Source organism: Protopterus annectens, chromosome 4.part0 (assembly GCF_019279795.1).
Source record: "Protopterus annectens isolate FY-2018-M chromosome 4.part0, PAN1.0, whole genome shotgun sequence".
Lineage (NCBI taxonomy): Eukaryota > Metazoa > Chordata > Ceratodontiformes > Protopteridae > Protopterus > Protopterus annectens.
Genome location: NC_056733.1, coordinates 49,049,042 through 49,065,449, shown reverse-complemented (window position 1 = coordinate 49,065,449; position 16,408 = coordinate 49,049,042). Strand labels below are relative to the sequence as shown.

The 16,408-nt window shown below is 38.3% G+C and overlaps 1 protein-coding gene across 3 annotated transcripts in view; it reads left to right on the top strand.

Annotated features, from left to right (window-relative positions):
• The window catches only part of SLC26A11 (solute carrier family 26 member 11), a 1,037,522-nt gene that overhangs the window by 656,436 nt on the left and 364,678 nt on the right, over positions 1-16,408 (top strand). For all 3 annotated transcript variants that reach the window (XM_044068078.1, XM_044068080.1, XM_044068079.1), the window contains one exon: positions 5,661-5,766. In XM_044068078.1, the coding sequence (XP_043924013.1) occupies positions 5,661-5,766 (106 nt within the window). The remainder of the gene's footprint in view (positions 1-5,660; positions 5,767-16,408) is intronic.

The window sequence follows — 16,408 nt, the reverse complement described above, 5'->3', positions numbered from 1 at the left end:
GAAGGGCATTGTAGGTAGTAGCGTGGCTCGAGAGTTTGGTGTACGCTAGCATGGCATTTGGCCGACTCTGTTCCGAGGGTTCAGAACCGTACCCATCAGTGATGAATGGAAGAAGATCAACAACTCAGATGGAACGTTATGATAAGACATAACTTCTTTTTTTGTTTTTGCAGTCATTAGCACTCCACATCATCCTGTTCAGGTGTCCTCTCTCTGGGGAGGGGGGAATTCTGAAGTCAAGGTTGTATAGGTGAGAGTCTTACATTGGCTGGTCATTTTCTATAGCTGGTGTGTTTAAGATGTTTCAGGACACCTAGTTTGTACAGATTATGTGCCTATCACTTCCATTATGATCAGTGCTCTGCTGCAGTACACAAGCAAACATGTATACAGACATACGTGTTTATTTTGGCAGTTGTCATTTTTCTGTGCTATCTAAGTACCAAGGTGAAGTGCCCTTGCATCAATGGCTGAAGCACAAGATGCTGAGAATCACAAAGTTGATTGGTGTTTTCCATAGGAAGTCACTGATGCTAAGATGTCCAAATATACACCAACAGTGATCCCTTCTTTTGGGAGTTTTTCCCCCTATTTCAAGTTGTTGCAATTGTGGAGTTAATGTATATATATATATATATATATATATATATATATATATATATATATATATATATATATATTTATATATGATATTTATACTAAAAACATTTGCACTTTACTTTTTTGTCCTTCTCAGTTTTGAGCATTAGATTTTTGGTGTTTCTGTTTGTTAGGGCTTTACCGTTCAAAGTTCCAAAGGAGAACTAATTTGTTTTCCTGTGACAGCTGCATGTATTACCTGAGGTTTTGGATTTGCTGAATTTAGCATCTATTTGCACCTGGCTGTTATTTGCAGTTATTGCTATCTTAGCATCTGAACACCACTTCTGTTTTCTTATTTGTCTGTCCCTGCTTTTATTGACTCAAGTACTGTCTTTACTCCAGTTGGAATTATTGTGTGATTGGTTACTGAATTTAAATTACAATAATACTTCACTGACTTGACCTGTGGCTCCTATCATACTGAGGTTCACTGCTGACTGCACAGTTGCTTTGTGATGCCCAGTGACTCAGTGACATTTCCTAGTTTATTCTTCTCATCCATGCAGACTCTGGGAATTTATTGCATTCCTTAGATTTTTTTTTTTGTTTCCTGAATAGAGATGAGAGATTCCAGGGACCTGTCATTTTTAACATCTTAATAGTTCAAAAAAGCATCATTGCTCCCTTATGAAATGTCAGATGCTGAATGCTGACATGCCGAAATAAAAAAAGACCAAAAACACAGGAGAAGAGCGAATTTTGAAGATCACTGTCCTCCTTAAAACTTATTTTTGCAGGGGGAAGCAAGCATCCCCACACCCCTCGAACTTGTATATACCAACTTTGAGATCGACATACCTCGGAGAAAAGGGAATATTCTGAGAAATGTCATCTTGTGCTAAGTCCATTCTGTCAACCATTCAGTCTGTCGTGAATTAACAATCTCCTTTCCCCACATTTTGTTATATAGTACTACCTTTATTTCAAGCCATGTACATGCTTTGTCTTAGTCTAGGTGCTCTCATGTGTTCTAATTCTGTTAGGGATATGGCCGTCCTAACACCATGACTCATACAGTAGATTCTGGACTATACACTGTGGGAGTTTACCATCTATTATGATCTTTCTTAGTCCTTGGATGAATATTTTATCATCTATGCTCTTTCTTAGTCTTTTGATGAATAATGTACACTTCCTAAATTACTTCATGTGTATACTTTTATAATAATTTATTTCTTCTACACATGTTTATTTTCACCACTATTTGGATATTTATCTGGATAAACATTTCTTATTTTGTATGAGTTATTTATAACTTAGTTATTTTGGAAAACTTCCCTAGTTCTTAACGCTACACCATATAACTATATATTTCACTGAGTTGGCTGACCTTGCATTTCCCCAGCTTCTGTACATACTGCATTCAGTTTTCGTATACACAAGAAGTGACAGTCAGATGGGATGGCAAAAGGATGTGGTTGGTAAGTTGTACATCAGGAAATGTAATCTAGAAGTCAGAGAAAATCTGTTCTTTTTTGCTGTATTTAGAGCCTTTAGTTTTATTTTAGACTCTAACTCTTAAAATACTAGCTTGCTCTGTACTACAGTAAATTAACATTTGTTATTTTCTAAACAATTTTATTTAGCATCTTGAGATAACATGGATCGGTATACCATCTTATTAGGACAAGAGAATGCTTTTCATGTGTTACCCATTCTGTCTACCTGTCTTAGCTGAGCTTAACTTTCATCTATGCTTCAAGGCTGACCCATAAGTTGACCTTGGTGGAGGCACCCTGAGATGAAATTACATGCAAAGTCTAATTTCTTGTTTCTGTTTGCTGTATCTGGAGATGTTCTTCGTGCTTCACTGTTGCAGTGCGCACTATTAGGATTTCCTGCCATGAAAGCCCTCAACTGGCCCGACTACCATAGAAAATTATTTCATGTGGACGAGTCCAGCGTACATGCATTCCACTGGTCTGTTATAGAGCATGTGAATACAAAGTCCATCTACAGTAAACCTGGATGCAATACTGAACTTGCATCTGTAATGGAATCCTGTTTGGATGGCCATGAATTTTTATCTGTATTTATTGGTGACTGCCACCCCCCTCTCTGTTATTCATTCTCCTAAATTTGAGAGGATTAGGGAGGTGATTATCTACCTTAGGCAAGCAATGCAGATAGTCCAGGTTTCTATTAGGAATTTCGACTCCCTTGATTATGCTCTACAAATTTATTCTCATGCAAATTCCACCCAGATTTTTCTACGGTAGCTCACCTACTTCCTTATTAATGCTTTGTATGTCACCAGAAACTTCTTGTATTTCGTGACTTTAACTTTAGGGTCAGTAAGGACTCGGTAGCGGTTTGTAAATAATTTGTCTGTTTTGACAGGATTCAGATTTGTTCAGATTATTTTCTCTGCAGCCCATTAGTTGATTCATGCTCTGAATTTGATCTTCCAAATGGATATGAAGACATCAGGCTTGGTAGTGGAACCAGTTCTCTGATCTTATAGTTTGCTGGTTCACTTTGTTCTGTTGCTGTTTTACATGTGACCACCCCATGTTCTTGAGCTGACGAAAGTGCCAAAATATTATTAAAGCAACAACTTGTTCCTTTGTGTCTGCAGTCCTTCAGCTCCTTTCTGAGACCAGCATTACTTCTCCAGATGTGCTAGCTTCACACTCCAGTAAGTAAATGTCTTCTGCTCTGGAACTACTGACTTCATTTCATGCATCCTGCTTACATGGTTGCCAAGGTATTTTGATTGCATGTATCCTGTCATACCTTAGTATTTTTTTCTGCTTTCTTAGGTTGTTTTAACTCCTACCTGCGATTCCAAGCAGTTGTGTTGGGATTTGACTTCTCGTCATTCTCCTGTGGAGTGTGACGGATTTTAATTTTGGATAAGTTATTGTTTGCATTGTCAGTGCTGTCACATGATGACTTTGTTAGGATACACTTAAGTTACCATTAATAACTGGTGACGCTCCATTTTATTATCTGTTCTAGTGTGATGTTTTTGCTCAGTAGTTTGAAACATTTCTGTCACTGGTTTTCCTGTAATCTGCTGAAGCCTAACCCATCCAGACTGAGACCACATTTGTGCAGGCTACTGTTTGCAGTTTTCTGCTTTTTTCTTGCATTGTATGTCAAACCAAATTGGATTTTATATCTAACATGTAATGTGTCATGGTAATACTTGATGAATGCCTGACATGTAAGGATTGAGTTTCTTCCATCATTAAATCTTAAAATGATCTTCTGAGGAACATTTCTCAGCTGATGCAGTTGATGCTTTTTAGACATCTCCCAGTTGTGGTCCATCCTTTGGCTTCTTCTTGACCCTGTTGTTGTAATGTCCTTTAGCTGGTACATCCCAATACCAAGTTTAGTAAGATGCAGCTGATGCAGAACCCTGTGATGTATTTACTGAAACACTTGTCATTATCATCATATCACCCCTGAGCTCCAGGGACTGCACAGTTTTGTGGTTTATTATGGTAACATTTTCATATTTCTTCTCTTAAATTTATTTATTTATTTTTGTTAGGGGGCATACATAATATGCATATTTCAGAACTGTAAGAACTGATTTTTCCATATTGTCCATCTGGTTTATCACCATGAAGCTGCTTGTAGTTCCATGGGCACAACTGGAAACATCTGATGTGTGTAATTTTGCCTACTGGGGTCAAAACTTTTTGGAACCTATTGCCACATTGGCTGCAGGAGTATTGTATTTTAACCTGTTGTAAATGGTCCGTAAGGACCTCTCTTTCTTAATTAGCTTTTCTTGATGACCTTCTGGATGAGTGTTCCTTGTTTTGGTAATGGGTAGGAATTGTTAATATTTTAATTTGTAACATACATACGTTTAAGCACATAAATAAAATTAAACCTAAAAAATATATCTGCTTTTACTTTGTACACGTAGTTGAAATTTGGATCTCCATTGACACCTTCTCCAAACATTACAAGCAGAACTTGCAGCCTAGTAGCAGTGCTGGGTTCACAGTTGCTGTGCTGAAAGGCATGCTGTAGCCACATCCATAAGTGCAGTGCAGAACGCGTTTCTCAACTGTCCCTGATTGTCAGAAACATCCTTGAATTTGGCTTGAAATATTGCTCTGTCCCTCCTAATCCCTCATAAAATAGTTGGTTTTGGAAGAAAGGGTGATGGATTACACTAAGTAAGTAATAACAATATACACTTCATTTAATTCCAAAAATGCATAATTCACATTCTTTTATTCCATCAGCTTTTCAAGTTAATAGCATTAATATTTTAAAAAGTGTCACTTGTTGACTGTGATTATTCTGGAATTGTCCCTGCTTCTGGTTATTCACCTTTAAGATTAATGCTGATCTTCTAGTAGGGGATGCAACACTGCTCTGACAAAAAACAGATGTTCACCTGCCTTGATGGATCATGCATCTTATTCTGTCAGCATCGTTATAAGTTAAGTATCGTTTTTCTCACATATGACTTTGAGGCAAACGCAAACATCTCTGTTATGCTTGGTGCTTTTCTAAGCCCATGGTTATGGTATTTGAAGCCCCACTCCCCAATCCTGCATGATATGAATAATGCTGTAGGATATGGTAGAGAAGTGAACATTTTCAGCTCCTTACAGATAACGACATCTTGGAGGTTGTGTAAAATCAGCTTTGAGGAACAGATTAGACTTTTTTCCCTGCAGTTACTGTTTTACAGTCATGTTCAGTGTAGCTGTCTGCCTCTCCACTTATAAAAGAATTTGACAATTCTGGTGTTAGTGTCTCTCTCCCCGTACTGGTTTATTTGCGTAACTTCTAGATCAGGCCCACCACTAATTGACTGTAATCAGGCAGCAGTCTGACTCATGCAGCCAGGGTATCTATTATTGCCTAGAATGCAGTCTCTTAAGATGGTGCTTCATGTGGTGACTTGTGTTTTTCTCATTTAATCCTTCCCAAGATGCATCAGTTATGCTTTTACATGTTATTTAAAAAGACTTGCCTTAATGAAAGGACATAGTAAATGGTATACTTGTGTAACTTGTGGCAGTTTTTCTTTCTTTACTTAGGTCTCTGTCTTCGAACATGGAACTCTTGTTGTACATTTGCAGAGTGGTTTGAATTTTCCTGCAGTTGAACATGTCAGTCACCTTATATATGAAAACGCCTTAGGAGGTAAGCAGTTTATTTTTCAGAGTACATCACAAGAATGAACTTTCTTTCCCTGTTTCTGTCTCCGTTACATTTCATAGCCTTATAGGTTCATAGGTAAGTACTAGTATTTAATTTACATTACAAGCCTAGCCAATAAAGCATATTCAAATGTTCAGTCCAGTTTTCGAAGAAGGCATCATAAGACAGACTGAGGGAGAATTTGACTGCCCAGCTAATTGTCTAGGTTTACCTTGAAGGTGGCAAGGCTGCTCTACTTAACACATAGTGAAATTTTGTTCTAGAGGTGGGAATATGCTGAGATCTGTCAAGTAAATTTATCTCATTTATCAGTTGTTGAAGGTTTACTCCCTTTGACCAGATATTTTAGGAGCTATTCGAATGTGCATCTGTTTTCTGTCAGGGAGTTGAACTCCAGTCTCCCATGTTTACTTCATCCTTGAAGTCTGGTTCAAGTGCAGCTGGCATCATACAGCTAGATAACACATGGACAAACATGTGAAGCAGAGTTTGCCATTTACCTGATGGCTGTGTCACCCATACAGGAGAAGATTATCCTTAACTGTTGGAGATAGAAGTATGGACACAGCAGCTACCTCACAAAAATAATTTGTTTTGGTGATCTTTCAAACTATCCGTGTGTGAGCTTTTGACACCATCCCCCACTCTGGAATTATAGACAAACTCACTAAACTAGGTATAAGTCCTTATGTCACAAAATGGGTTGCCAATTGGCTCACTGACCGAACCCACACTGTGAAAGTAGCAGACTCTAAATCCAACTTCAGACCAGTGACAAGTGGAGTGCCACAAGGTTCAGTCCTAGGTCCTCTCCTGTTTGGTATCTACTTCTCTGAAGTACAGGCTAACACAGAAGGTCTTTAGCTAATGAAGTTTGCAGATGACTGCAAACTAGGAGCCATAATCAAATCTCCTAACGATGAGGACATCCTACAAAAGGGCCTCACTGAGACAGATGCTTGGTGGCAAAGCCATGGCCTCAAGCTCAATGCCAGAAAGTGCATTGTCATCCCTTTTGGTAAAAACTCTGTACCCATGAACTACCACATAGGCGGTAGTCTACTTAATGCCAAAAGTGTGATAAGAGACCTTTGGGACACAGGTGGACACTAGTCTCTCCTTTGATAATCACATTGCCACAGTAATTAGGAAATCCTTTTACGTGGCACACCTCATCACAAAAGGTTTCTCATCCAGGAAAAAAGAGGTCATTGTTCCCCTCTACTCATCACTCATTAGACCCATTATAGAGTACAATGCCCCTTCTGGTATGTACCTCACAAGACATCTACAACAACTGGAAAGGCCACAGAAGTACCTCACAAAGAGGATTACCGGCCTCAGACAGATGCCCTACGTAGACAGTCTCAAAAAACTCCAGCTTTACTCTGTCGCATATCGCCTACTCAGAGGCGATCTCTGCCTAACATACAAAGCTATGTCAAACCCAGAGCTGTTGGACATGCTCCACATAAAGAAATCCCAATCCTTCCGAGCTACACACTCTAGGGACCTAAACCTTGTCACCACAATAAACAGAACATGCTGGAGGGATAGATTCCTGTCTCAGAGACTTCCCATACTCTGGAACAAACTACCTATCTATATCAAACAAAGCTCCTCATTAGCACTCTTCAAGAAAATCTTGATGATTGGATGGGAGATAGGAAATTCACCCTAGGGATCACTTCTGTGGCTCTGCTTGACAGGGGCACAGGAAAATAATTTTCTTGGGTGGCAAAAGCCAGTGTACCGTTTGGCTAGGCTTATAAAGGCCCTAGAGCCAATAGCTTAGTACCTACCTATGAGCCTATGAACCTATAAATATGTAACAAATGGAATATCTGTCAGCCAGTGAAAAATAATTCATAGAGAGACTATATTATAAAACTCAGGAGACAATATCTTTGTGTAATGCTAGCTATGTGTTTTAGAACTTTGAGTTTGAAGAGAGCCTTCCTTAATGGAGGCCTTAGCCAAACATATGAAAACCTGTTTATGTATTTGTTTAGGAAACAATAAAATGACTGCATTAAACTTCATTGCAAGTGTTCTGCCTGCCAGCAGAGACTAAGTAAAAGGTTATGAACAGGTCCTGTTCTAAGGTGTATGTTGGTGAGGTCTTACTTTACTGGTTGGTAATAATTGTTTTTACGGGATGTTTCGAGTGGCAGACTAAAGCAAAGATGATGAATAATACTTTAATAAATATGGAGCTATTCAATGATGCGGTTTCAACTGCCAGTTTTTGATGTAGTGGGATGTAGTAGTGTAAGATAAAGCCAGAGATTTTTAGACTAACTTACCAGTCGCAGGATGATAGGATGTTTTACGTATGACTTTTTTCTCTGTGCATTCCATATAAAATTAAATTACATTGCTTGAAGTGAGATCTTGCTTCTAGTCTTACTTTTTTTGTTATTAGAAAACTAAATAATTACAGACTTTTAAAGCTACTAAGACAATCCTGGATCTGCCAGTGGTCATCCCCAGAATAAAAATGTGCACATACACTTAAATAAATGATTTATGCTACCTGAAAAGCTGTAATGTAAATGGATATATCAGGGGATTTTGCCCATGTGTAAAGATGTGAATTTTAAATGTAAAGACTCACAAGTTATGTTTTGTTTTACTATAGATTACTATTGGCCACATAAAGCATGTATTTTATGTTATTTGTCATGTGGAGCTTTTCTCCCTGGGCCTTCTCTGAAAAAGGGGATCTCTTGCCCATTCAGACAGTCTCAGTTAACAATTACTGCTGTCGTTCTGCTTCTCCTGTTAGGGATTGTCACAGCGGCTCTCCAGTCCACAGATTGATTGGCACTGGAGATTTTATGGTGTGGAGTTGCCAGCTCAGTGCCCAACCTTCACAGAAGGCACACATGCGTGCACACACACGTGCGCACACGTACACGCACAAACACACACGTGCACACACACATGCTCACATGCATGCGCGCGCGCGCACACACACACACACACACACACACACACACACACACACACACACACACACCTACTACATGTCTTAAAAACTCATTCAACCACAGGAAGGACATGCACAAAAGGCGCTCCAGCTGAGAATTGAACCAGAGAACCTCTTGCTGTGAGGTGACAGCGCTAGCCACTGCACCACCACAGCTGACAATCTCAATTAACAAATACAAAATGAACTAAAGTAAATATGTTTTCCTTTCCTGCGCTGCTTTGCTTTGTGTTTTTCACCCCAGTCCCCTCAGGACCGTTCTGCCCTGACTGGATCAAAACCAGGTCTTCATGTATAAACAAGCCACCGTGGTGGGCTTGAGGTATAAACAGATTATATAAGAAGAAGAAGAAAGTGTTGTCCAAAAGCAAGAGGTATATTAATCTGCAGAGGAAGAGTTCCCTACTAAGCCTAAACAAGAAAATCAGAAATCTTGTAAAGTCTTGTAAAGCAAATTACAAAACTAAAATCGCATCCCTACTAAAGATAATCATAAGGCATTCTTTAGTCCATCCGAAGTCTAAAAGGGAATGCCCAGCTATGTGCCAAACTGGTTGTATATGGAATCACTCATACTACACTGGAAGATATCCCCAACCTGCTAGCTAACAGATTCAGTGCAAACTTTATCCCCCCCCCCCACCATATCCCAAAGCATACCTGACAGCAGCCCTCTACCTATTGTCTCTAGTGAGCAGGTCATCTCTGCGCTCGTCAAGGCCAAAAACACAGCCTCAGTGGGACCAGATAATATCCCAGGTTGTTTACTAAATCATCTAAAACAAGACCTAGCAGACTTACTTGGCGTTTTCTTTAATTATAGCTTGAGAACTGGCTGTGTACTTGCAAAGTAATCCCCCTACACAAACGGGGGCCATCATCTGACCCTGGGAACTACAGAACCATAAGTCTAACCAGCCTCATCTGCAAGGCTATGGAACAGTTATCATGGACCTTATCAGCAAAGACATAGATGACCTCCAAATGCAGGACTCAGCCTGGTTTGGCTTTGTTAAGGATAGAGCATGCTTATTAAACCTGGTAGACTTCTTTGAGAATGTCACCAAAGCCATGAGCGAAGGTAAGACCATGCACACAGCCTATCTTGACATTGCCAAAGCTTTCAACACAATTCTCCACTCTGCCATCATTGAGAAGCTCTCCCAGATAGTTATTAACCCCTTACTTTACTAGATGGGTAGCCAATTGGCTCACTGACAGAACACATACTGTCAAAATTGGTGACTCCATCTCTGCCAGTAGACTCATCACCAGTACACTACAACAGGGGTCTGTTTTGGGCCCCTTACTGTTTTTCGTCTGTTTCTCAGAAGTCCAGACCAAAGTAGATGGACTTTAGCTCACCAAGTTTGCTGATGACTGCAAACTGAGAGACCCAATGATTTCAACATATTACAAGGAGGGCTAACACAAACAAATGATTGGTGCCAAAACCGTGGTCTAAAACTAAATACAAAAAATGCATTATTATTCCCTTTAGCAAAACAGAATTCCCTTTAAATTGCAATATTGACAGCACCCCCCTGAATTCCAACCCAGTGGTGGGAGACTTGTGAGCACAGGTTGATAGCAATCTGAACTTGACCACCAAGTTTCCACAGTGGTAAGCAGTGGTAAGGACAGCCTTCTATATAGCGCACCTCATAAGCAAGGGCATAGCATTCAGGTCAAGGGATGTTATAACTCCACTCTAGTCGACCCTTATCAGACTACTAATAGAGTGTAATGCACCCTTTTGCATGTGCCTCACCAGACACCTTCAGCAGCTGAAGAAACCTCAGAGGTTTCTCACTAAGTAAATACAGGGACTCCAAACCATGACCTAAATGGACAGGCTGAAAGCCCTGTCACTTTATTCTGTATTTTATAGGCTGCTGATAGGTGACTTGTACCTGGCCCGGCCTATAGGGCAATTTTCATCCCTGTCCTAATTCAAATGCTGCACATCCGCAAGTCAAATGGCACAAGAGTCACTCACTCTAGAGATCTCAACCTAGCTTGTGACATTAACAGCACATGCTAGAGAGGCAGATATGTCTGCCTGAGACTAATGTTTCTATGGAATAGACTCCCTAGTCACATAAAACAGAACTCTTAACTGGCCCTTTTCAAATGCAATTTAGATAATTGAATGGGAGACCGCAAATGTGCCCCTGGTGTGGCACCCTTGCACGTCATGGACAGGGTTAGCTGGTGCTGATTGCAGACCCCCTCTGTTCATAAATTTGTTTTACAAAATACCCAAAAAGAACAAATGGAGATACTTGGGATTAACTAGGCTTATAAAAGCTCTAGTGCCACTAGACTGGTAACGTGCTATGAACCTAAGTCCGGTGTAAAGTCTTGCACCTGTTAATAACATACTCCCTCACTTGTTTCGCTCTTCTCATTACAAGATCATTTCTCCTAACAGTAGCATTTTTTCACAACAGTCTTTCATCTCAGGAATAAATATGATTTGTATCCAGTTTCTACCTTAAAAACAACAAAGTAACAATTACTTGAACAAGTCATGTGTCATTAAGTACTGTAGTGTCCCAGTTTGCAGCTCCCTTTTATATGAAGCAGTGACTGTATATAACACTCGCACCACATCAGATGAGCCTTGTAGGCTTTTATGTAGTGTAATTGCTGCTACTTTTGTTGGTAACCACTAGTAGTTTGCTTAATCAGTATAATACCTTTTGGACTGACTGTTTAATGGGGCTCAGCAAGTCATGAAGGCTGGTATCTGCATCTCCTAGCCAAGTTTCCATGCATGAGTAAACATGCTGAAATGTCTAAATCTACAGGGAAGAGTTAAATGCCAGTTCTAGCTCAACCCTAATTTTTCTTTATTTTATTTTCTTTTACTTTGTTTATTGAGGTAGAGCACTGATCCATTTGAAGCAGTTCCAGGTTCAGCCCAGGAAACTACAGAGAGTATTGTTCGTGTAGAACACTGAACTGTGAAGAAGTAAAGTGAGAGAAAAGATGTTATAAGTCATGTAGCAGAGCTTAGCATACAGTTTAAAAGTCTAACAATGTACCTTTGTATAATAAAACGGCCTTTGTAATAAAGTTTAATATTTAAAATAGATAAGACTGTACACAGAATGTGTTAGTGTTTATATTGTTCACAGATTATTTATCGACTTCTGTCAACATGAAACAGCAAAGTCAATGGTTAGCCACTCTAGAGTTTGAGAGTAGGCCATGCGGAGGAAGTGATTGTTGATGACTTGTAGCAGTAGAATAGATTTAGAATGTGTAGATTTTCAGGTACATTTATAGTGCACATGCTGCCTTCACCCCACATTTCTTTGCTTACAAGACTCCTCATAGGCTCCCCTGTTGGTGTAATAGGTACAGTTAAAGTTCTGCCTTTCAAGCAACAATCTGTACAAAAATGAGCTGAATGTGCATTTGGGACTGCTTCAGCAAGCTGCACCCAAGTCTTGTCTGTATTAAATTCATCTAGTATCTTAATTATGCCATAATTTCACATAATAAACTCATTGCACCCAAGACTTATGGTGGAGTTGGTCTGCCAGTATTTTATGCAATACCCAACAGTGAACTTAAGCAGATTATTGAAAGTAATTAATCACACTATGAAAGCTGATCAGTGGCATCCAAACCGATTATGTATTTGGTCTAGATGTATTAAAGCATACAGCTGCAATCCTCTTGCCCTCACCTTTCTTAAGCAAAAAGACGTTAAATCTTTCAAAATGCATAACATTCTCATTAACCTTACGTTGGCCTTTCAAAAGTTACCCTATTAATTCATCCCTACTGGTGGAACTCTTGAGTTTATACCTATTCTTCCAGTGAGCATGACTTGAGCCTTAAAAAATGAAGTTATTGCCTCTCTTAGTTCAAGCGTTTTTATCTCTGGAACTGTAAGTATCAATAGAAAACTATAAATGGCAAAATATTCCACACAAAATAATCTGTACAGTGGTTGCATTCATTCGATTCTAGGTCTTACTAGTGAACAGACAAACGGGAACAAGCAAAATAACACGATGGCAGACCAAGCAAGTACCGTAGAGTCCAAAAAACTTTAGTTAAATCCTTATTGTGCACGAAAAAGCGTGTTCAATAAAAATTGTCAAACTGGAGTTGAAATTCACTTTCCAAGATAAAGCCACCACTGGAGTCGGGTATAAAACCTTAACGCAATTTATTATTAAAAGCAAGCGTTTTCGCTGTGGTCAAAGCTACAGCTTCATCAGAGGTACATGTTAAGCAAAGCACCAAAGTCAGGTTTTTATAAGGCACACCCTCACCTTAATTACAAACATAATCACAATAAGGGCATATCAGCAACAATTCCAACAAAGTATTGAGTTTTAAAATCCTCTGTTTTAAAGCCTTCAAGAAAGTGTATACTAGGCTTAATAAACAGTTAAAAACCATAAAGGCATCAATACATCCATAAAATTGTATGTGTGCGTACACAATAAAAGATATATAATATATAAAAATATATAAGAAAATTCCTGAACAATTCTATGTTAAGGAATATATAAGAGAATCCCTGAACAAGTCTGTGTTAAGGAGCCAACTGTAAATCAGGTCCTGAATGTTGTTCCTAGTTGGTATAATGTTTAAAAATAGAACAAAATGTGTATAAATACAATTTTCTGTTCCAAAAAATAAAACAAGAAGCCAGAAGTTATCTTCTATAGCTCCTCATTTTCAGAACACATCCTATATTGCAATATTCGTTCAAACCTGGATATGAGAATGAGTCTAGTAGTATTTGCCATTCTAACTCCCTATTTTCTAAAAAGAGGGGTACTGGGCCCCCTCTTTCTGTTTTCACTACCTGATCTATTGCAATAAAATGAAAACTATGTCCTTGGTGTTTGATTACATGTTTAGCTAAGGCATTTTCTTTTTTTAATTTCTTTATTGCATAGTCATGTTGGTACAGTCTGTCCCGTAATCTCCGGTCAGATTTACCTATATAAAATGCCTCACAGCAGATACACTTAGCTAAATAGACTATAGAGCTGGATTCACAATTAAGTCTATGTGTAATATGGTATTTTTTACCCCGGATTACAAATGAGTTAGAGGCTCTAACAAAATGGCAATAGTTACATGCCCCACACTGAAAACAGCCTTTTGTTCTAGTCAGCAATTCTGTCTGTTTACTTCTTTCTAGGAGAGTTTTAAGGTTGTTGCCCCTCCTATATGCTATCAAAGGTTTACTACCTAACTTTTCCAAAAGTTCCTCATTGTTTGTTATGTAGTACCAGTTCTTATAAAGAATGAGTTGAATGTTCCTCGAGTCAATACTATAGTTTGTGATAAAACTGTTTACAAAAGAGGTTTCAGTTGTCCCAATGTTGGAGAGTGCATTAACCAAAGTTATACATTCTCCAGGACTCGAATTTTCTTCTAAATTCTTAACTTGTTCGCATCTAGTTTTGTGTGGGGGTAAGGGTAGAAACTGTCCTTCCCTTCTCTTTCTGTTAACCTCATCCAATAATTCTTCAAATAAAGTAGTTGGATAGCCTCTGTTAGTGAACATTCCCTCCAATGTTTTACATTCTTTCAAAAATAATTCATCCCTACTGCACATCCTGGCTGCTCAAAGTAACTTTCAAAAGTTACCCTATTAATTCATCCCTACTGGTGGAACTCTTTTGAGTTTATACCTATTCTTCCAGTGAGCATGACTTGAACCTTAAAAAATGAAGTTATTGCCTCTCTTAGTTCAAGCGTTTTTATCTCTGGAACTGTAAGTATCAATAGAAAACTATAAATGGCAAAATATTCCACACAAAATAATCTGTACAGTGGTTGCATTCATTCGATTCTAGGTCTTAAGTAGGATTTTAAAAAACATAATAAACACAGTAAATATTAATTTTTGTAATTTTGTATAAATAGTTTGATAGCTCAGAAGATGTTCAAGCAACACACATACTGCCAGCAGCATTTTCTTCATAGATTTGTGAGCTTTCATACGAGTCTAAAAAGTTATATCTGTATTATTTGATTATTGAAATATTTAGAGAAGTATGAACAAATATTATAACACAAATTAATAGTATATAAACAACAGTTGAGATCACTGCACTAGACAGAGGTCAAATATTAATACAGATTTGTTTGCTATCATGCAGACTTTAAGATGAAATCTTCTAATACCTTATTTTTAGCATGGCCTTTGAGTTATTAATGCAAATGTGAAAAAGCAACATCTAAAGCAAAAAGGCGTCTGTAAGATTTAACTGCAGAAATTCCTGGAAGGGAACTAGGCTGCAATGAGTTAAACACTGATGATGTTTTTACTCTTCCACCCAATTGATCTAAACCCTAATTTTATGTTAAAAAATACAACTGACCTATCCTCCTCTTAAAAACAAATTAATATGGGACTTTATTTTAGTAAACCCTAAACCAGTTGAACAGTTGAGGTTGATAGTGATATTTCACAAAAGTCGTCTTCCTATTTTGAATCATATCTGGTATTTACCTCATTCAAATCTCAACTTCAATCAACAATATACATACAAAATATTTAAAAAAACTGTGGATGTTTCTGACATCAGATCTACCAATTTCAAAGCATATAAATTAATAAACTATATATTTCTTAATATATTACTATTCATTTTGGATGTCTCTCAGTCAACGTATTGCAAATTAAGATTAGTAAAAGACAAATATTGACTTAACATTGACATTTTTTGACATTTTTTTGTTAAGTTTTACTGCTTTGCTGCCTACTTTTTGGCATTTTCCAGCTTGCTAAAGTTTATATCTGTAATAGTAACAGTACTTGGAACACATCTAGAGCCTGTTTACTGTATTTCCTGTGTTGCACTTAATTTAAAATCTTTTTTTTCTCTAAAAACTGCATTTTACCTGATTTTGGCCTATCACTCAAGTGTGGGGTCATTTATTGCACTGTTGTGATTATTTTGCTGCTTGTGTATCTCTGCTACCTTTAAACTACAAAAAAAAAAAAAAAAAAAAAATCTTGCTTTTTTCCCCACTTTCTGAAAGTTAAGAAAGTTCAGTTACAGATTTGCTGTTCTGAACTGTTTGGAAGTTTCTAGAAGGCCCGTGCTTGCTTGGGCTAAAGGGAAGTCTCTGTGTTCATCAGTGGGAGTGGTTAACACTGAAGAGCCTGCCTGTCCCTGGAGGAGTGGTTACTAGCTAGAAGCTGTAGTTTTATTGGCCATTTTGGTTCAATTCTAAACTCCTTGATCTGTCTCTCTTAAAACCCTACAACTCTCTTTTTGCGCGTTTTTGCGCACTGAGCAGCGTTGGGCAACGCCGCCCAAACAGGTTTAAACTATTCCAGGCTCCACAAAGTCTGCTCTTCACTTTTTCCATAAGAACTGTTCAAACTCTCAAAGTAATCACTCTATTCTCTTTCTAAAGCCCTGCACTTGCTCAGCTCTTATAAGGAAAGACTAACTAACTAAAGCACTACACCCTCCTCGACTTCTCATAAGTATTAGGCTCCCGATTGGTCCTTCCTGATAAGTGAAAAATCAGTTCCCTTCCATAATCTGATCAGTAAAAAAACAGTTCCTTATACTAATCTGGTATGTCCAAGGGTCAGTTTCAAGGTTACTCTGCAGTCCAGCTGGTGAAGCT